The sequence below is a fragment of the Cynoglossus semilaevis genome, chromosome 13, assembly GCF_000523025.1.
Source record: "Cynoglossus semilaevis isolate Cse_v1.0 chromosome 13, Cse_v1.0, whole genome shotgun sequence".
In the NCBI taxonomy this organism is placed as follows: domain Eukaryota; kingdom Metazoa; phylum Chordata; class Actinopteri; order Pleuronectiformes; family Cynoglossidae; genus Cynoglossus; species Cynoglossus semilaevis.
In genome coordinates, this window is record NC_024319.1 from 11717247 (window position 1) to 11739981 (window position 22735).

The following is a 22735-nucleotide window of genomic DNA, read 5'->3' on the forward strand; positions in this document are numbered from 1 at the left end:
GGAAGTACAGAAGCTCCGCCCACCTCGGAAACTTCCCTGCAGCACGTGGCTTTGTTTATCAACCGAGGCGTTGCAAAATCTGCTGCAGGGGGAAGTAGAGGAGGACGGAAATGTTTGTCCATGCCATTCAAACAACCAAACAAACAAACTTCAAGACAACTGAATTGAAGAACGGTAAATATATATTCTACTTTACCTCCAGATCAAGTATTAAGCACGTTTTAAGCTGCTCTGTTAATGTTACATAAGCATATCCATGCTGTGACCGGCTGGTAATGTAATGTACTCCGGTCATGTTACTCTGGTTTACTTTATACAAATAACCCTTTGCATTTGCAAAATAAATAAATATAATAAGACAATATTTTATCAATCCCACATCTTACCGAATAAGAATAAAAAGATTTAGCCCGGGTAGAAAATGTTAAAGCTATTTACCAACATTTATAAACAAAATTTATTACGCTAGTGTATCAACATACGTTGGGCAATTATCCAAAAATCACACATGTGTGTAACTCACCTGTGAACTCACCTGTTGTGTATTAGACAGGGTCAGGTGACCTCAGTGCTGCTTACAGCTATAGCAGTAGTAATACTATTCTTCAAAAGTGCTCTCTGATGAATAATCATCATTATTGTTACATACTTGCCCTTATTAAAATAAATGTGAAAGCTGACAACACATTTCTAGGCTAACACAATGTCACCTCCCTCTGCAAATTTAGTACTGATACATTTGATTTGATTATAAATATAACTTTATTATCTCTATTAACCACAGTTAAAGTTGATTAATAACAATCACGATTAGTCATGATTAATCCGAATTAATCCACAGCTACCACAGGAATAATCGGAGTAAACATTTTAGTCATTAATCATTAACATTTTAGTGTTTGAATATAAAGAAAAATTACGTAACATGTCTGTAAAGTCTTGTGGTTCCCAGTCACAACGAGGAGTCTCTTTATAAATAGCTGAATTTGTCCTTGAGGTTCCTTTGTGTGGGAATGTTTGGTGTGTGTGGGAATGTGCATGTGTGCGTGTGTCTGAACTGGAGGCAGTTCTTTGTAGTTCAGTTGTGTTTCACTTTTCTCAAAACACTGCCAGTTCAACTGTGATGAATGGTGGCGAGGCTGTTGTTTGTTTTGAGTCCTTGATAATGTGTAACTAAGTCTGTCCGGGCCACTGGGTCACATCTTATCAGCTTCGTTAAACACATGACATATTTACACACTCAGCTGTTCTGGCTGTTAAGCGTCCATTACAGATTTATATATGTTTGTTTATGTCCTCAGCAGCTCTCGTCAGAGCAGTTGTAATGCACCATCAGGAAGCAGGACGTTGGTTAAAATGTCTAAATGCTTTGATAGTTGTTGTCTAACATTGAACGAAGAGTAGTACTGTACTGAATGTTGGTCCGGTCACAGTCAAAACAAAGGGATTAATGAGGAAGTGACCTTATCATTAACACCACCATTGGGAGTTGTTGATGTGTGACCTGTCAAAGTCCACTTCCTTCAGAGAGGAATACTTTGTTTTTGTGTTTGTTCCCACCGTGGTGCTTCAGCAGTTTGTATCAGTGGCTATCTATACAGGTGTGCATCAATATCCATGTGTGTGTCTACAGTGTGAAGAGGAGGAGGAGGGAGTGAAAAGGTTTGAGACAGGGGGATTGTCCTCATAATTTATGACACGAAATACAAACAGCAAAACATGTCAGCAGTAGCAGCAGCAGCAGCACATGGTTTACAACAGGAGCAGAAACACGCTGCTATCTATAACGAGAACCATCATGTGAGTGAAGCATGATCAGGTTCACTGATGTGGCTAACAGTGTTTGTGTGCTCACACAGACTCTCCTAGAGGTAGAAAGTTGACATTTTGTTTCTTCTTTAAGTCTCTGATCTCAGTTCTGTTCAATAGTCAAACAAAGCTGCTTTTTAAAAAAAATGCTTTAAAAACACTTTCTGTTGCTCACTCCCATCCCAGAGATGGTACATTTTTGAAAACAGGTGCACGTGTTGCTCCAGCTTCTGGGGGTTTAATGCTACTGCCTGATATAAGCAAAAGGTCAAGGAGCTCTGCACACTCACCATGTGTTAAAATGTGTCAACTTTGTTACATGACAGCATGTCAGAAATAAAAACCTACAGATATATTTTCAACAGAGGTATTGATCATGACTTGCGCACTGTGACGCACCAGAGAGGTTTGACTCTTCCCTGTTTGTTTAACCACATGTAGCCCTGTGTCGTATGTGCAGAACAGTTGAAATGATACTTGTTGTAATGTCAAATACAGGAAGTGGGCTCTACAGCATTGAGAAGTGTATTGTGAGTCTTTGATGGCTTTGTGTATTTGTCTACATCTATTTCTAGAGTTGGCCAAAGTACAGGATGACATGGAAAGTCCCAGAGAATGTTTGGTCAGTTGGTCAGGCTGACTCAGAACGAAGCTGCAGTGATGTCAGAGATGTCACAAAAACATAAACAGTAATGAATTAGAAGTTTGCTCTGTGTTAGCTTAGCTGGCCGTTCTTAAGAAAGCTCACATACGGATGAGAAAGTCTGTGATGGACGGTACTAATATGCCTGGTGACATATCTTCAATCAACTAACTAACTAAACTAAGTACTTAGTTTGTTAGTAAGTAGCCATGTTAACTTTGATTATTCACTTGTTAGCGATAAGGCTTATTTCTAAGACTCATGCTGCGTGCCATACGTTCTCTGGTGTCAATTTGTCATCTATTAAGCTCATTACAGACTAAATTCTTTTGAGTCGTTTTTTTAAAGTATTAATAATTTTCTATTCTCCCAAAATATTCCGTGGTAGAATAAATGAGAGTCAGCTCTACTTCTTTGAAATCTACAACTACTTCCTCTTATCTTGTTTAATTTCAAACCTTTAAAGAGTCTGTGCCCACTCTTTATTCTTTCTACTTTATGCTCTTTATTTCTACTATTATGCTGCATAATCTTTGAATCATTCTGCATTTTTAACCTCCTGGACTTTTCTGAAAATGTCTAAACACCATTTGGTGACTTTATCATCTTATCATATCTCAGCCACACCTACTGAAAAAAATCAGGATAAATCTTTTGAATCGACCATTTACATTGTGGCAGCACGTGAAGATGAGAACAATTCAAAAGGAGGCTTTTTAGGATAATTTTAACGAGAGGAATCAATAATCTTAAACTAGTGGTTAAGTGTGGTACTGCACCCTAAATTGCACTATAAGTTTGTTAAAAATTACACTAGAGAACTTCCTTTTATTTAGAGCATTTCAAGCAAAAAATGATGAATCTGATTCCGGCCAAACATTTGACTGTATAGCTAATATAGCTGTGGACGTGTGCTAACTAAAAGAATATCAGTTTACAGTACATAAAATGTATTGAGTATGTAACCAGAATAAATATCTCCTATTTCATACATTGAGAAATTATACTAAAGGTCATCAGTGGATCGTCTTCCTCTGCCTATCCTCCCTGTTCTTGTTGGGATGTTGTGACTAGCTGTGACAGCTGGTCAGTACAGCTCAACCCTGTAAAGACCCTAATGACACACACACACACACACACACCACAGTCACTCTCAGACACACCTGTTGCTGTTTCTTCTGGACGTTTCATCACTCGCTCAGGTTCTGTGTTGTGAAATCATGTTCATCAGTTTCTCTCCCTCTCTCTCTCTCTCTCTCTCTCTCTGTCCCTCTGGTCATCTCTTACATCTGCCAGCTTGTGTAGCAACCATCAGGACCACATGCCTCACGTGGTGCAACATTTGTTTGTTTCTCAGAATAACATCAGATCACCTAAACACTTCAGTGTTTCTCCTGCTCCCCACCATTTTTCCCACTCCACCCAGCGTAGTCTCAACTCCATTCGCTGGCGGTGACGACTGAAAAATCTGATCCACCAATTCCCGGTTTCAGGGAAGTGCACATGTTGTCTCCTGTGTACAACTGCGTAGTCACATCATGTTTACTCCACATATAGAGGTCACGCAGATTTCTCAAACGTTGCGGCGTTGTCTCCACGTTGACTGGCTATTTGTTAATAGGAGGTTTATAATGTTTATGAACATTGCTTTTATTTTGCATGTAACCATTTACAATAGCTTTTCATTAAGCTTTTTACATGCAGTTAAAAAGATGGGTCTTGTTTTGGAGAAAATCTTATTTTTGAGACTGTACTTTACTGTAGCCTGAAAATAACACTATTCTGTTGATGTTGGTAGATACAGTTTGTTATGATGGATACATTTTACATATTTTCAATTTTATGTAGAAAATGTATATTTAATGTACAGGCATGACCTGTGTGGCTCATTAAGGTCACAGGAAATATTTTGACCTCCTGTTATTGCATTTTTTTTATCAGTTATAATAGAGCAACTAATTTAATGTAGATTTCTTATCAGCTAATGTCATAGCAATCAGTCAACAACATCAGCTGCTGAAGTTCTAACCTGAGCTTCAGAATGAACTGAACAGAGATTTATGGATGTTGAAATGGACATGTTCTTAGGTTCGAGCTCTGGTTATTTTATCAAAGTTTTTCAGGCTCTGATGACCTACTTTAATTTTTATTTTTTTAATGTGCTAATGTAATTGATAACATAGTTTTTGCAATATTTAATATATTTCAAACTAGCCTTAAAACAAATTCTTCCCCGTTCTTATACTTTTAATTCAACAGGTAGTTTTCACTGTGTCTAAACCCATTGGACTCGTTCCATGTGATTGGCTCAAGTTACTGGTGCATGCTCACACACGTGCTGCTCAGATGGCACTTAAAGGTTGGAACCATTTGTCCGAACAGTAGGATGTAGACAGAACACATGGTAATGATTTAGTTTTTATTACAGGAAAAAGCACAAGTACAAAAACATAAGAAACCATGTAAAAATCACTTCATAAACATGCAGTAAATGAAGCCACATATAAGGTCAAAGTTCAATCATTATTCACACTTCCAGTAGAGACACAGAGATGTCAAAGAGAGCTCAGTGTTCCAAAGATTTATGTATTGAATCTAATGACAACTTTTGTTATTTCACATTTTGAATCAGTTGATACAGCGTTTTACCACCAGACGTGGCAGCAGGTCCAGTCTCAGCTGAGATTTCACTTGGGCCCGAACACGACATTCCACACATGTTCAAAGTTAAATCTCATGATTGAGGTTACACACAGGCTGAAAGTAGCACTTTCAGCCTTTTTTAAATTCAGATGGGTTGAAAAGAAATCTAGCATAGGTGACCTGTCCCTTATAAAAAGTATTAAATTATAAAAACAATTTAAAAATTAGTATAAAAGTATAAATCCTATGTTCCAGTAAAGTCTATGTAACTCTAATGTGAGTAAATCATTTCAACTTAAAAAAAAAAAAATCAATATTCTGTCCTTTCTCTTCTGCGTCCATCACGATTTTGCCCATGTCTGTGAGACACATGTCAGAGTCAGGGACCCGTGGTCAAACAGTTTGTATGGCAGTGTCCCCTGAGAGGTCCAAGAGTCTGTCTTTGGATCGTAGCACTCGAAATTTGCCGAGTCCTCTATGACGTCAAAGCCGGTGATGTAACGTCCCCCTGTGATGTAGAGTCTGTTATTGAGAACAGTGGCAGAATGGTGCATCCTCCTCTCCTTCAGGTTGGCACACTTGATAAACCGATTGGCCTTGGTGTCGTAGGCAATCACTCTCCTGGTGTACCCTGTAACCGGGCGATAACAACATGGATGTTAATCTAAACAGTTCTCATCCCACGGTTCTGTTTATCAGTAACATGTTGACGTTTACCTCCTATAACGTAGATTTTATCATCCAAGACAGCGGCTGGAGCAGACACGTTCTTCACAGTTCGGTTCTCCATCTTATACCACGTGTTCCTGGCGATGTGATAAACCTAGCAGAGCGTAGGAGCTGTGAATGACTGAACGACTGAAGGAATGAATGAAACAGTCCATTGAGAACCGACAGACCAAGTGAAGGTCTTTGTGTCTTACTTGTATTAATCGGACAGGGTACTGCATACGGTCTTCTCCACCAAACATGTAGATGCGCTGGTTGGTTGCAGCCACTGCTGGGTGCAGCGTAGCCACAGGCATCGGCGCAATGGACTCCCACTGATTAAACATGCTGTTGAACCTGGATGAAGGTTGTAGAATGTATTAAAACTAGGGATGTCAGATAATATGGGCATATTATGTAATATCTGTAAGAATTGTCATTGTTTTTTTCATTTGCAATGCTTGGGTTTCGCCAAATGTTTATCAGATATCGGCAAAAAGTTAATATCGGACATTCCTAATTAAAACCATTATTATTTGTGTGGGTGAAACCAATAATAGCAATCCCACAATCTCACCTCTCTACTTTGTCTGTGATGCATCTGTCAGGCCCAAGTCCACCCAGGACAAAGATGAAGTGCAGGTAGGAGACACTCTGGTGAGCAAAGCGCGGCTCCAGCATTGGCTCCGCCGTTCTCCACTGGTTGGTCTTGAGGGACAGAGTGTAGACAGTCCTACGGACCTGGCTTTGCTCTGTGTTGGTGGTCAAGCCTCCGATGACGTACAGGACACTGTGAAGGGCAACGTACGAGGCCTTGTAAAGGCGGACGGGCAACTTGGCCAGCCACTGCCACGTCTGGCTGTTTTCACTGTAGACCAGGGCATCTCTGGAGGTCTGTTCGTTGTTCTTTCTCCCACCCACCACCACCAACATGTCACTGCAGGTGTATCTCCGTGGTGCCACCCAAAGAGGTTTGAAGTCAACTGCGGTGTCATCGATGCACTTTGTGTTGACAGAAAACATGAGGCGTCTCACACAGTCAATAAGTTCAGTGCAGAGAGTGGAAGACTGGATCAGAGGATCACTGGCTATGAACTGGAAGAGGTAGGTGGGGTGAATGTGTCGAAGGCGAACTTTTCTGAAAAGGTCACATATAGCGCCGCGTCTGGCTAAAGGATCGTGATGGATCCAAGCAACGAGTGTCTCAAAGACCTGCTCCTCCTCTGCACAAAGAGCATCGTCCTCCAGGTATCTGAGGAGCTCGGGTAAGGAGAGCTCACACAGGTCCTCAGAGGTTGACACGTCTGAAAAGCTCTTCATGGCCATCTCCTTTGCCTTGCCTTGCAGACTGTTGCAGTTCATGATCTCAGAGAGTCTTATCATACTCAGACAGTTGTCCGGGCTCAGCTGACCCTGGAGGAAAGTGGAACAGGCCTCAAAAAGACGGCCGTACTGCAGCATGGATGCGGCCTCCATCAGAGGAAGCACAATGTCTATGCTGATACTAATGAGTCCAGTGTACACATAGTCAATGATGTAGCTGAGGATGGTGGAGGTGACGCCCTTCAGGTCAACCCTGGTCTGCTCCCTCTCTCTGAAGTTGTTGCAGAACATGGCCCTGAAGTAGGGGCTGCTGGAGACCAGGATGTTGCGGTGACATGGGATCTCGTTTTTTTCATTTGCAATGCTTGGGTTTCGCCAAATGTTTATCAGATATCGGCAAAAAGTTAATATCGGACATTCCTAATTAAAACCATTATTATTTGTGTGGGTGAAACCAATAATAGCAATCCCACAATCTCACCTCTCTACTTTGTCTGTGATGCATCTGTCAGGCCCAAGTCCACCCAGGACAAAGATGAAGTGCAGGTAGGAGACACTCTGGTGAGCAAAGCGCGGCTCCAGCATTGGCTCCGCCGTTCTCCACTGGTTGGTCTTGAGGGACAGAGTGTAGACAGTCCTACGGACCTGGCTGTGCTCTGTGTTGGTGGTCAAGCCTCCGATGACGTACAGGACACTGTGAAGGGCAACGTACGAGGCCTTGTAAAGGCGGACGGGCAACTTGGCCAGCCACTGCCACGTCTGGCTGTTTTCACTGTAGACCAGGGCATCTCTGGAGGTCTGTTCGTTGTTCTTTCTCCCACCCACCACCACCAACATGTCACTGCAGGTGTATCTCCGTGGTGCCACCCAAAGAGGTTTGAAGTCAACTGCGGTGTCATCGATGCACTTTGTGTTGACAGAAAACATGAGGCGTCTCACACAGTCAATAAGTTCAGTGCAGAGAGTGGAAGACTGGATCAGAGGATCACTGGCTATGAACTGGAAGAGGTAGGTGGGGTGAATGTGTCGAAGGCGAACTTTTCTGAAAAGGTCACATATAGCGCCGCGTCTGGCTAAAGGATCGTGATGGATCCAAGCAACGAGTGTCTCAAAGACCTGCTCCTCCTCTGCACAAAGAGCATCGTCCTCCAGGTATCTGAGGAGCTCGGGTAAGGAGAGCTCACACAGGTCCTCAGAGGTTGACACGTCTGAAAAGCTCTTCATGGCCATCTCCTTTGCCTTGCCTTGCAGACTGTTGCAGTTCATGATCTCAGAGAGTCTTATCATACTCAGACAGTTGTCCGGGCTCAGCTGACCCTGGAGGAAAGTGGAACAGGCCTCAAAAAGACGGCCGTACTGCAGCATGGATGCGGCCTCCATCAGAGGAAGCACAATGTCTATGCTGATACTAATGAGTCCAGTGTACACATAGTCAATGATGTAGCTGAGGATGGTGGAGGTGACGCCCTTCAGGTCAACCCTGGTCTGCTCCCTCTCTCTGAAGTTGTTGCAGAACATGGCCCTGAAGTAGGGGCTGCTGGAGACCAGGATGTTGCGGTGACATGGGATCTCTGTGTTCTCAGAGCAGAGTAACACGTCTGTGAGGATTCCGTCCTGTCTCAGACCGTTGAGCTGCAGGAGCAGGTTGGAGCTCTGCTCTTTGTCTTTGTAGTGGAAAACTTGGACTGACGGTTGATCCATGCTGGGGAAAGAAACCACACTGTTTATTGTCAAACTGTCTGCAGCCGGGGCTTAGTTTTTATGATTAGATTATCGAAACTATCTGGAATGTTAAGCTGAAGTCTAAAATTAAAAAGTATTGTCATATTTTCTGTTACAGGACGCAGGAGGAGAATGATGGCACAGAACACCTAGGCCCTAACCTGATGGAGAGGAGGAGACATGGACCTATAACTGCTTCAACAGATCCTATGCCATGGGTAAGGATTATATACAAGTTAAAAAAAAAAGTGTTTAATATGGCCTTGTGTGATTAATTTTTTTAACTTTCCACTTTATTTCTCTTTATATTGGACATAAAACTTTACATTTTACTTTACAATATTTTCTTTTAAACATTATTAACTGTGCACAATTGGTAAAACTCCACTAGTGACATTTGATAAATTCGGTCAACCCTCCTTTAAGCCAACATCAACTCTTTGTCTATGACTACTGACCCAAACTATGTAATATAAGTGTGGCAAAAATGTTTTATTTTATTTTTAGTCCAAATTCCGACAGATAAACAAATATCTGAATGTGTCTGATCAAAATACACACTTACCTGTTCCTCCTATTTCTCCTTCTGTGTTTTGTATTCAAAGCCAGATATCAGTAGGAAATATGTGCTGCCATTTTTCCTATCTTCCCTCCTCTTTTCTCTGGCGTCGATGCGTTGTAACTGTGTGTTGCTCAGATGGATCTGTCTCTTTGTAGGAGTGTGTCACGTTGTGTTTGTTGTTATGGTCCCTTTCCACGAGGCCTCTGTGTACATTCCGCCTCTAAAAATAGAGCCTTCCTTTGGCAACGCCACTGTGCTCACATGTGACATGTTAGTGTTCAATCTCCGTATCTGACTGACTCCTATCACTCACTTCTTTGCTTTTTTCCTCCCCTGCTGTCATATTCTTACTTTACTTCTCTTTTCGCCTGCACATGACCTCCCCCGTTCTCGTCTGTTCTTGTCTACTTGATTCTTCCATCAGCTGCGTCTCCGTCTGGCCCAGAATTGTAGCAGTAAAAACAGCACTGACAGTTGATCAGTCATCTTGTTGGCTGCTCGTCTGGTCAGCTGACTGGTGAGACTCAGACGTACGAAAACAGGATTAGGTTACTGCAGGAGCAACGGAAAAAAAACACAGATGTGAAGAGATACATGATTGATACAATAGGAGAAATGCATTTGATAACTGCTGAACATTTTGGTATAATTAAGTAGATTAGTTGGTGATTTGACAAAAGGAGCTGTGCAGTGTTGAAAACACCAAAAAATTTACATTTTAAATGCAACACAAAATATACACATGCGATCACACTATATAAAAAGTGTTTTTTGGAATTAAACAGCAGGTTGCGTCCCTTTAATTTGTATAGTATTTTCCCATTTTATACAACATATACATATGTAAAAAAAATTGCAAACTTAAAGGAAATAAAATATAAGCACAAAGTCTGTATACACTCCTAGTGGCATATTAAAATATCTAGGCAGATAACCTGTTGATGGTTTAATATTTTATTTATTTTGTGTTTGTTCTCTAGTCAGTCTATTACCAACAGCAGAGTGGTTGACGTTGACGTAAGGCAGCATGTAACTAAACGGCACCATCTAGTGTTAATCTCCTATGATGTCAACTGGTACAGTAAATCCGTGTTGCATTTTTAATCACGAATCAACTCCAGTTTTTCAGTGTTGTTTGAAATGCACTTTTGAAGAGAAACCGTCAGTTTAAAGGGCAAACAAGGTTGTACTATATAAGTAACTATCCCAGAAATGAATGATGGCTCTTATTGATTGGAGTTGACATTAAAATTATCACTCCACAAAGGCAAAAAAAAAAAAAAAAAACAAACAACAACAACAACGAACTTGTTTGTCCAAGAGACTGAAGGGATTTTATAAACCCCTGCTCCCTTATTTAAAAGTCTGATTGCATTCTTTAAAGTTTAGCACATTGTCTCTTATCTCTTATCGTTCCTTCACCTTGACAAAAATGTTCTCATTACTGTCTGCCTCAGGGCTGCAACACTGGAAGTTAAGGCTTTTGGCACACACTTTACAGCATTTTCATTCAGCAGCTTCGCTGTCAGCTGCCACCACACTGCACCGAGCCTTCATATCGCCAAACGATTATCATCTCACCAGCAGACGGTCTATTAGAGGCTGTACCCCAGGGATTTAGATCTCATTGATTAGAAGTGGTAGTCTCTGTGTATGTGTGTGTGTGTATGTGTGTGTGTGTGTGTAAGAGAAAAAGAGACAGAGAATGGCAGACTGCAGTCTATGTTTTTTTTATAATAATAATAATTAATTGGATTTGATAATGATTAATTTGAAGTTTTTAAATCTAGTAAAATCTAATAGCGTGTCATAATTACATGACAAAAAAAACATTTTACTGTGTTTCCCCTCCTTTGAAGTCCTTTATTTTAAATCAAATTAAAAGTGAATTAGATACTTGTTTTCATTTCCACTCTGAGCTATTTGAGTCGACAACTAACAGGGTATCCTGAGGGCATCGGCACTGATGAACACCTCATCCTGTTTTACCAACCACATGAAAACCATGAGGACCGGTCTACTACTGTTTGACTCACTGGCAGTTCTTCCTGTGCACCATTGTACAAATGAGGGTCGGTAATTGCAGTTTCTCCTTTGTTTCTCTGTTTGTTTTTACTAAATCCAAGACTTGGTGTAAAGGAACAGTTTGTCAGTGGATGGACCAGCAGCAGTCTATTTTTGTTCTTTTCCAAGTTGTTTTGCAAAATCACTTCAAAAACCAGGGTGGCTGTTCATCACATCAACTTTAATTGAATGCCGTTGTTTTTAAAGTCTCTGTGTCTTTGAATGTTAAAAAGTCTCCATAGCTTTTGAGGAAATGTAAATGTGTTAATGCTGTGCTGGCTTTGACTGTCCAAATGAATGACATGTAGCTGCTGTTATTTGTCTTTTCGTCTGTGAGTAATCCACAGCTGCCCTTAGATAAATCACATCAGACATTTGAATCGTTTGACGGCCTTAATTATAACTTCTGTCCGAATAAATCAGTACAGCAGGACCTAGATGTTAACTAAATGACTGTTTTGATTTAATGTTATTTTATGAACAAGAAAAGTCTTTCTCCTGCACTGATGTTGGATCACTTTGAGAAGAAACATCTAGTATTTTGGTTTCCCAGTAGAGTCAGACCAACCTTACTGTATCCACTAGATGTCAGAACAAAGTTATTTACATCTCAGAAGTGTAAAACGCTTCTTTAGCCCCGTGACTTCACGTAGTTCAACAAGTTCTACAGTGCAGAAAACTGAAGGACTGTATTTTTTTTTTGGTTATTATGTTATTATATCGGACTATTGTAGACAATAAAGAATGCTGTCAATTCAACAACTGATTGCTTAAACAGTTTAAATAGACGAAAAAAAAAGAAAAAAAAGTCAATCTTCTACGGTGCGGTGCTCTCAGGAGGACAGGGATCCACGGCAGGCACTGAGAGCAGTAATCTGGGAGAGACATCCGTGCGTGAATCAACAAAGAGGCCGGGGTATAAGGGGAGGTTTGAGGAGTTGCCCACTGAGACACAGAAGGAGCGTGAGGGCGGGCAGGTTGTGGTGGGAAGGTAGGTGAGAGTGTGTGTGTGCGTACACACACACATACACACAAGCACAGTACAAGGATGAGGTCTTAAAGGCCTTACACTCAGCTGCTTAAAATTCTTCTGATGTAACCAACGCATGCAGGACATGTTGTTGTTGCCCAGAAGAATGAAGCTTTGTGGTTCCTCTTGTTGTTGTTGTTGTTGGTCTGGTGGTCTTTCAGTCCCTGCAGCTGAAAACAGTCCTTTATATCTGCTCCAACACATACTGTGTGGGACGAGGAGGCGGGGCCTGGTGGCATGTGTGTGTGCCTTCACTTGTGCTAGATGTTGCTTCAAATGTGGGAGGTGTGTGTGTGTGTGTGTGTGTATGTGTGCGCAGCTATACATGTTGACTATTTAGGTGGTTAATGGTTCTGATTTATTATTATTGTAATTTCTAACCAAAATCTGTTGAGTGACTTTACCTTATTTTATGAAGATCATTTAGTTTTAGATTAAAGTTCAGTTAGAATGACAATAATAAACACCCCCACCAAAGTGGGATGGCTGAGGTCAGAGGAGAGACCAAGGAAATGCATTGTTTTTTCTAAATGTCCTCACAGCAACAGGCAACACACACTCGCGTGACCAAGCATGCAGCACATATTGTTATTCTGATGGTAGCAGATGCTGAAGCCCAGGTCTTTAAAGTGTCAGCCCTCAGCAGCAGTCAGTCAGGTGTACCTGAGCGAAAATGAGAGAGAGGGGGGGGGAGTGACAGGGGTGTAAAAGGGACACGTTTGAGAGATAGAAATGTAGAGGAAAAGGGAAAAAAAAAAATAAAGCCCTGAGAAACGGCATAAAAACAAAGGCAGAGAAGATAAAGAGACAGACAGCGAGGAAAAGCTCTACAGGAGAAGAAGGATATTGAAAGAGGGGGAGAAAACACACACTGGCAGGTTTTCTGGGGGCGAATTGACTTAGATTTCTTTGAAGACCTATATGACTGTCTTCTGCCTCTACGTTCTGGGTGACAGACAGATGTTAACAGGTGGTAACACAGAGAGAGAGAGAGAGAGTGAGTGAGAGAGGTAAAATGAAGAGACCGGCAGAGGAAATGTCAGGTTTCCATGCAAAGAAAATGAATATTTTTAGGTTGCAGCAGAGGTCAGGGAGTTCAAGATAAGGGCTGAATATAAACATGTAGCTTGATTGTTAATCCTCCTCCTGTGAGTCTGGATAAAAACATCTGCATACATGTAAATAAGTAAACCATTAAATTAGGAAATTAAAATGAAATTAAATCACTCCTTTCTCTTCCTGTAAACCTGTAACACTTTAGCTTTACTCCCTCATTCCTCTCACTCTGCCCGTCAGTGACCCCCCACACCACCACCCCACCCTACTCCCCCTCTCCTGCCCTTGAAATTTTGAACCGAGTACACTTTATAGGAATGTACTAAATTGGCAGATAAAGATGTTTGCAGTCTTGTTTTTTTTCCTGCCCTGGGATGGTGGTGATTTGTCAAACAGAGCAGTTCCTGTTCTGGACCGCGTCTACAAGGAACTAATGGCTGCACGTCGTTAAGGAAACGTATTGGCCTGGGTCCAGATCTCAAACACAGTGATAACAGCAGCCGTGTGCTTGTTTGACTAACGATAGGAGGAATAACAAGTGCCAGGGATTCTGCACGTAGTAGTCAGAAGGATTTGTCCAACTACGTGTACGCTCAGCTGTGTCCATTCATCAGTATTCTGTACTGTCTCCTCCTCACGTTGAATGTATAAGGGCAGTTGAATGTGGACATGACACCACTGCAGCACTAAGGAAACCTCTGACACTTCATTTGTCCTCAGTTGAATGGCAGTTTTCTGTCACAACAAACAACAGTTTTTCTTCTCCACTCTGCTCCCACCTTGGCCCTGACACGGAGGAGAGGCCTTTGTTGACAAAGGCACAGTTTACATAATGAATCACACACTTACATTTCTGTTTGATTCCTCCCTGTTTTAAAGAAATGAACATGATTTGTCCATTTTATTTCAGACAGAAGGAACATTGTTCGAAGTTGATGGTAAGCATCGTGGATAAGAGGCTTATAACTTTGGATTAGTTGTTTAGACCTGTTATAAAATGTCCCCATTCTTTGACAATGTGTCCCCGGGTGAAAGCAAAGAAAACATGTTTATAGCCCATACATTCTCATTCTAACTGAACTTGAGGTGTTTATTATACTGATTATCATTTAGTTCAAATTTGTTCAAAGATGCTGTAAAATACATACAGTGTACATACATCTCTTAGGTATCTCTTAGGACATCTGTGATGTCTAAAGTCTGGCCCGGGGTCCAGTCATAGCACTTAATGGCTTTTATGAGGACTTTGAGTTTTGGTTTTCTTTTTTTTAAATGCTCCAACGTGGCTTTTTGTGGCTGTGAAATGCATGTCTTGAGTGAATTGGCATCGTATCAACAACATTTGTGTCAAATTGTTTATATAAAAGCCATCAAGCCATCTGATTTTATGTCAGGTATTTGTTTGTGAGAGTGATGATTGAGCTAAGCCAGTACTACTCAAATAGTGGGGCGGGGGGGCATGAGGGGCTTCCAGTGGAGCACGGCATTGACCCCATGATGACATAAAAATATGACAAATCAAATGTATTATATAATAACAACTCATGGGGATGATGGTCAGAGGGGGGCGTGAAAACATTTCTGCCCCTAAGATGACAGAAAATAATTGAGAACCACTGAGCTAAGCTAACCTTAGTGATCATGCTTTAAACCTAATGTCTAGTTATCTTTTGGCTATGGTTTGCATTAACTCCTGTATATTATCAATTTTAAATGTTTTGCTCTCTATGGCTAACTGTCTGGTTATCTTTTAGTTTCACTATATTTTTACCATATTTTGTTTTGTATATTTCCTAGTTCTGAGAAAACTTAGCTTTTTATAAATTGACACCTGAGAAGCTGTTGTCCCCCAGAAATCTCTTCCTAACTTGTTTTTTTTTTAATTATTGCCTTATTATAATGCAGTTTACAGGTATACTATTTATTTATTCTGATATATCACTGGAGGAACACTTGGCATTTGTTTATTTTTACTTCATTAAATTTGCCTACCCTCAAAAAGTTCTACTAATAAATTCTTGAATATTATTTTTATTTCTACCGGCCGGTAAATACTGAAAAAAAAAAAAAGTCAACAAAGAGGAAAACAACACCGCACGGCTCTTATCAAGAATGACTCGCAGTGTTTTCTCTTGGTGTCGTCAATATTGGCAATAATATTAGTGGGGAAGAAAATAAAATGAAAGATAGGGAAATGTGTCATCATTTTTAGCAGCAGGAGCATTAAGTCTTTATTATAGCTGTGGGATGTGAATTAGGTGTCCGCAAAGTGTTCAACAAAAAGACACAGCCAGTGAGTATTAGTATTCATCTGGTGGCTGCTGCCATTGAAATTTAAAACTAATATTTATTTCATTTAGACTCAGTCGGAGTCAGAGAGGATGAAGCTGAATATGTGAGCAGAATATTTGGCCTTTGTGGGAAGCCTGGCAGCCGAGAGCTAAGAAGCTGCAGGTGATTAATTGGAGACAGACAAAATGAATGTTAAGGAAAAATCACATTACAATAACCAGAGCTGGCTGTCACACTGGAGTGAATGAATTTGAAGTGGTATTATCTATAGTAGTACGTTTGTTCAGAGATGGCCGAAATAATTGGACTCACTGTCTTGTTCTATAATTTGTAAACAAAAACTAACATTTATTATAATGTTTTAAATTATTTCTTGGACAAGCAAAAAAGTGTTCCCTGCTTATAGAGGTTAGCTGTTACAAACGTTGGAGTTTGAAGCACATAATAAATAACAGACCTAATCATCTTTAACAAAAATTTAATTAAGTTTGTCAGTTTAGTTTATTACAACATCAAGGGCAGAATCAATTTTCCCCTTTCTGAAATACTGCCTCTCTGACATCACCTACAGACCATTCAGAAAGTTCTAGAAACCGTCACAGGTCAGCGGCTGTAATGATATTATTATTCACACAGTTGCCCCTTAGATTTGGGTAAAATGCTGCACCGGTAAACCACAAGTGGCCCATGAATGTGGCCTCCAAAGGTCATTTAGTTAGTAACACATGAGCGCTAGCCTTGTTTCCATAAATTATGACAATGGTCCTTGTTTCAAGTTAATAGAAAAACAGAGCGATGCTAGACCACACCTAACACCACCCTGGTTAAATATGAACTGATGGCTGCACTGAGGCTGAGGATTATTAAAAACGATCAGTCAGTCAGATCGCAGCTCACATTCTCCGCATGCCGCTGCTAGCCTGAAGCCATTTGTGTCTCTGTGGAGCCCCTGATGTTGAATAAAGACACGCCACACTCCCAGAATATAGCAAAGGTGTTTTTTAATATGCAGCAGCAGTAGATAGTGCTCTTTCTCCTGGTGACATTACGTTCAAGTGTGCCACAGCCTGTAGTCTGATGGCCTGGTCTACAAGGAAATAGAGTCAAACCAAGATGAGAGGAGGCGGACTGCGTTGTGAGGGAGGTTATGCAGGAAGGCAGGTCGCTTCACGTTAAACATTTACAATTCTGCGCTTTATGTCCTGTAATGTTATGTTTTATGGTGTATCAGGGTTAAGGTCACTGGAAACTTTCTTTGTTTTATTTTGGAATACTTCAGTGTCCTTTCGAGAGTTTCTTCCAATCTTCCAATTATAGGAGAAGAGTTTGTTTTGTAGTACTTTGGTCTCACACTACTGTCTCTCGAGTGTACCTGGCGCTGAAGTCAGCGCTGCATTTTGTCTTTATTGTCTATAGAGTTACACCGTAATTGTTCTAAATAGGAAACCCTAAGTCAGAGAGCATCTCAGGTCATTAATCAAACACATCTTCTCAGGATATTTAGGTTTGCAAAATAGTCTGAGCTGGTTTTCACGACACACCTGATGATTTCATGACACGCTAACGCAACTGAATTCATTGTTTGACCCACATTATGCCAAATAAAGTCATTTTGGTTTGTTGTTGTCATCAGAAAAACTTTAAAAAGATTTAAACCTAAACATTAAAAGGATCTACTTGTTGTTTGTTTGTTTGTTTTTTTGTTAGCTTCTTTGGCACAATCGTAGACAACATCGCTAACGCAACTGAATTCATTGTTTGACCCACATTATGCCAAATAAAGTCATTTTGGTTTGTTGTTGTCATCAGAAAAACTTTAAAAAGATTTAAACCTAAACATTAAAAGGATCTACTTGTTGTTTGTTTGTTTGTTTTTTTGTTAGCTTCTTTGGCACAATCGTAGACAACATTGTTTCTTATGCTAGCTTTGGGGAAGTCTGTTTGAAGAATAGTTTCCCAGGTTCATTCTGAGCTGTAATTGTTTTCTTCGTTGTTCCAGTCAGGTCATAGAATTCACCAGAATTCACCGTCTACAGCAGACGTCCATTAACTGACCAAACCAAAACTATCACTGACAGGATTAAACATCACTGATCCAACTACGTGCAGTTCCCCACTCCTTTCATTTCTGTTCTCTCCAACCTCACCCTCTTCGTCTCTATATTTTCTCAGTCTCTAATCCAGTGATCAGTTGTCCAGGCAACAGCACTTGCTGTGACCATTTTGCCACACGCACGGTACTACAGGGTCAGGATGAAAAAGGCACGGGGGAGGGGGCAAGTACAGCACCCACTGCAGCCCACTGTGCTGTACACCCACAGAGGCAAATCCTGATCCTGATCTGTGATCCATGTTTAATGTCTGTATGTCGTTTCTGTACTGCTGTCAGAGCCCTGTGTTATTTCCATACAGTAATTGAGGTTTTTTTTTACTCTGTTCTGTGTGCTGTTGGTGCATATGTTTTTGTATTGAGCTTGTGTTTATTGTTCCTTTTGGGTTTTTCAGTTCTTGTGACACACATGAATCAGCAGGCTACAAAAACAAACATTTCGTCAACAGATATGGTGCGTTGTGGCGGCTGAAGTGATAACCAGTGATAAAAGTCGACTTGTTGGAGCTCAGAAATGTGATACTGTGGGAACTCACGTATTCACCCGCATATGTGCACTTGGGAATTGCACCATTTTTGTGCTGAATTTGTCCAAATAAGTAGCAGCGTGTGACACTGTATCAGGAGGCTCACTGGGCTTTTACCAACGTGGAGAAATTAACTCCTAATCCTGTTGCGCTGCAGCTCCATAATCTCTCACACACTCCTGGGAGGGAACTCAAATAAAAACTTCTTTCTGAGGTAGAACAAGAACAAGAACAACAATTTTTTATAGACAGATGGGTTTGGACGAGGCTGTACCACATGATCAAGCCGTCCGACCAACACCGTTCAGGGCTTTCTTTGGATTTTAGTTTGTGGAAAATAATTGATTTCATACCGAACAATAGTAATATGTACTGTAAGCCATTGATTCCCAAACTTTTTTTTCTGGGGAGCTATATTTTAAAAGTCACAAACCCAAGTCAATAGACATTATTCGTAAACTCCTGGGAAACATGATGTGAGATGACCCCCCAAAAAATTTTTGCGACCCACCTGAGGGCTGCAACCCAGTCTTTGGGAAACAATGCTTTATTGTGCTTTACAAAGACTCTTGTCCACACCTTGATTCTGATCATATGTGTAGAGGTGAGGAAATGTTGTTGTTTTCTGTTTGCCCCCTTCACTCCCCAGCTTAAAACCACAACCTGCTGCGTTGCTCAACCTCGTTTCTACGACTGCTTCCTCCTCCGGTGTAGTCACTGCTGCTCAGCACTGCAGCCTGTTATTGTACGTTCAATTTATTGCTGTGCTTCTTTTAATTAAAGAATTTTAAATGAGCCTTGTGTGAAGATGTAGATTAGAATGGAAAATATAGTCAATAGGTGGCAGTAACGCAGCTCATTAAATGCAATCATATCATATTAAATGTGAACTGGTTTTGTTGCAAATCTTGCTTGAGGTTCCACACGGTGGAACAAATTCGAAGCAATCTGTCCTTAGAGCCTGAGTATCAGCAGTATGCTGGTTTAATTCACTCTGTCTTTGTACGGGTATAGAGGCATTTTTGTTCTGCATGTGCGCCTTCCTTCCTCCCTCCCTCACTTCCTCCCTCCCCAGCCCACATACAGATTAGGGATGAGGTTAATTTGACTTCACCATGGGTGTGAATAATAGTCTAAAATTGTTGTTTGTCATTATGTTAGCAACAGACTGGCCAACAGTCCAGGTTGAACCCCGCCCTCGCCTGATGACTGCTAGGATTGGCTCGGGCCTCCTCCTGCCCTCACCCTGAAGCGGATTAAGCAGTAGAAGGTGAATGAATGAATAGTTTGTTGCTATTCCTTATTCTTATATTTTGACCCAACCTACAGCCCTAATGACAGGGTAGAGCCAGTGTGGACACTGACAACTGATGCATGAGAAGCTGAAAGAAAAATGAGAGTGTTCTTTTGCTGGAGCCTGTACTTTCCTTTGTCAATTTTCTTCCCAGTCGTTTCTGCCATTCCACATTTGTCAGCCTAACTGAAATGTCTGAATCAAACGTTCACTTTCATTACTCCGACGTTTTTCCCTGACTGTGATCACAAGGTGCGCTCGCTTTTGCTTGTCAAACAAAGACAGGAATGCGGCGCATGGAAATGACACACTCTTGGCAACAAACACAGTTTGTTCATTTTCCCTCCAACAAAGTGACAGGAAGGAAAACAGGAGGGAGAACATCTGTCGAAGGACTGGTGGTTGAAATTACACTGAAGTGGAGAAATAATTTGGTGGCTTAATCTTCCAGCAGCCGCTTTCACAGACTGGCTCTGTAATGGGTTAGATCTGGAATGTTCTGTGGTTCCTGTGTATCAAAGTGTTTGTGGTTAAATAGTACATCTGTACTGCATTCAGTTCAATGTACAAATAAATGAACTTTGTTTTTTTCTTAATCACTGAAGTTGATCAGACTGGTATGATGAGATTCCTTTAGTGTGTATTGGGTTTTCTCTGCGTTATTTCTGTGGTTTCTGGACCTTTAAAGACTCAGTCTGACCTAAAACAGCTCCCAGAAATGTCCCTCAGCCTCACGGAGGAGGGAAGACGCTGTGAAGGGAAAGATGCACAAAATGAGTGAGTGTTGTAAAATTCTTAGCGACTCCTTTTTTCTTATTTATCCTTTTTGACAGGGACTTCAGAGACGGGGATGACAGGAGTGGGCAGCCAGGCGTGTTGGTCCTGTGTCTCGGGCAGAGGCTGTGATCATGACTGGCAGTGGAGACAAAGCACTGAAGGGACGGGACAATGAGGGCCAGGGAGAAGTGCTGCGACGGTAATGCATGTCACATCAATGATGCCATGTCGAAAACAAGGTCATTTCCACTTCCCGTCTCCCAGCGTCTCGACTCGGGCTCCAAGTCCAATTTTCACAGCTCTCATTTCACCGTCGTCTTTCTCTGCCTCTCTATTAACAAGTTCTTTTCCTCAAGTCCTTCCCTGTTCTCCCTACTTTAATGTTCTTTCTACAATAGACGCTATTGATCTTTCACTCCTGCCTCTGCTGCAGCAAACTTTCAACGGCTCACTTCGACAATCTGGGATTCAAATGTTTCTACGCTGTACGTCTATCTATAAAAATAATAAACAAGTTCACTTTAAAACCTGTATTTGTCAGATTACCTACAGATGGTTTGAGGAAAATATATGAATAATAGTTATTACCACCAGGAGCAGGAGCAGAACAACTTAATCATTTGTAATTATGTAAATACATGCAGAAGACATTTCAGATGATCAACATCAACTGTCTATTTGATATATCAGTAAAGAACATTATTTTACACTTGGCTGCAAAGTTTGCCTGTAGCAGGGCTGTCTTAGCTAATGTTAGCTGTGGCGTCTGTGCTTTCGTTGTTATGTTTTGCATAGAAGTGAAGTTGCTCAACTAATTTGTTTACTGATAATTGCCACCTGACAGAGCAAGTGAAACTTGCTCTTTCCGCTAACTAGCTTCTTCAACGGCGTCTGCAGGATTATTCTGTCCATTGTATTTTTTCTTTATTCTTGTAAAAGTCAGATGAAAGGTTACATGACTGTTCACACTGAGGTTTCTTGTGACCTCTTGTCACACGCCGCAACATTCAAAATGGTAAAAAGATGCTCCAACGTTCTGGGAGCAGGTGGGAAACTTCATTGTTTCCTCTTGAAACTTAATTTTACCAGATCTACAAATATTTTGCAATTCCTGTATTGACTTTTAAGAGCAGCTTCCACTTGTTTGTTGCCTGCAGCAGTTTGGATTGTATCTCATTTTAAAAGCACAAAGATGTAAAACCAAACAGTTGTTTGTGTTTTTGGCTGGTTGGTGGTGCTGTAACAGTTTCCTGGCTGGTAGCAGGCTTTGTTTGCCATTCTCATTTGAAACTCACAGCCATGCTAAGCTGGTCACTTTGCTGAGATGCCTCCCAAGCTAAGCTGGTTTCCTCAGAGCTCACAAGAAAATGTGGGAATGGTAATAACTGGAACGTCTTGAGTATTTTTTTTTCTTTCTAAATGATCAGTATCGAAGAGAATAATGAGAATAATGTTGGCTTTTAGTCTTATTCCTACTGTACTCATTCTCTAAAGTGGTAACTTTCTTTTTGATACTTCAGCACTTTCATAAGGAAATACTTTGGCTGCAGAAATATTTTTCTTGTATTCTTTGTAGTTTTAATGGAGGATCAAATTGCCTGTGACACTCTGCTGGTGATGATCTGAATTTTATTGAGTTTCTCTGCTTCCATACACTTCCATTCTGAGTGGCAGGCAGTTGGCATTAGACTGGGTGGGCAACACCAAAGGATCCACACTCCCTCTGCTGCCGGCTGCTGCTCCACTGAGCTGAACACAGAAGCTTAGAAAGAAGGGAAACAGTTCTAATCATTGTCGGCACCATCACCCACCACCCTTCCTTTTCCTGTCTGCCCCTTCCCGCCTCCTTCTGCTCATTAAGATGGGAGAGCTTCCCTGCATACTGATGCATTGTTAAGCTCTCTTAATTGAACTTGAGGATTCTTAATGTGGTATCACTCAAATTCTTAGCATGTGTGCGCTCAGATGCTCAGTCCAAACTGCCTTCACCTCCGCCGCCTCCACTGTTTATCCATTCAGTTTCTTTTTTCTTTTTCCTAGGAGGAGGAGAAAATGGCTCTGTGGCAGATTTGTAATGTGCAGGAAGGGAAAGGACATTGACTCTGAACACAACAGAGGAAACAAAGGCCTTGGTGCCAGCTGGGAGTTTCATCAGGAGAGGGGGTGACGGGGAGG

The 22735-nt window shown here is 41.1% G+C and overlaps 1 protein-coding gene and 1 long non-coding RNA gene across 2 annotated transcripts; one reads left to right on the forward strand and one right to left on the reverse strand.

The window, feature by feature from the left end:
- The first annotated feature begins 60 nt into the window (after positions 1-60).
- Positions 61-22628, forward strand: LOC112487942 (uncharacterized). The gene is made up of 3 exons (XR_003051536.1): positions 61-174; positions 8967-9066; positions 20617-22628. It is a non-coding gene; the product is annotated as an uncharacterized LOC112487942 (long non-coding RNA).
- On the reverse strand, positions 4681-10665 carry LOC103388624 (kelch-like protein 38). The gene is made up of 6 exons (XM_017037664.2): positions 9414-10665; positions 8678-8828; positions 6381-7450; positions 6019-6160; positions 5813-5918; positions 4681-5726 (listed from the first exon to the last, which is right to left on the reverse strand). The coding sequence occupies exons 2-6, from the start codon at positions 8825-8827 to the stop codon at positions 5437-5439; spliced, it is 1758 nt and encodes a 585-aa protein (XP_016893153.2). The 5' UTR covers position 8828; positions 9414-10665; the 3' UTR covers positions 4681-5436.
- Positions 22629-22735: the final 107 nt, after the last annotated feature.

Coding starts and splice junctions, on each gene's coding strand:
- LOC103388624 (XM_017037664.2), bottom strand. CDS start 8,827: ATGGATCAACCGTCAGTCCAAGTTTTCCACTACAAAGACAAAGAGCAG. Junction 5,919..6,018: donor ACCCTGTCCGATTAATACAA/GTAAGACACAAA, acceptor ACGCTCTGCTAG/GTTTATCACATCGCCAGGAA. Junction 5,727..5,812: donor TAAAATCTACGTTATAGGAG/GTAAACGTCAAC, acceptor GCCCGGTTACAG/GGTACACCAGGAGAGTGATT.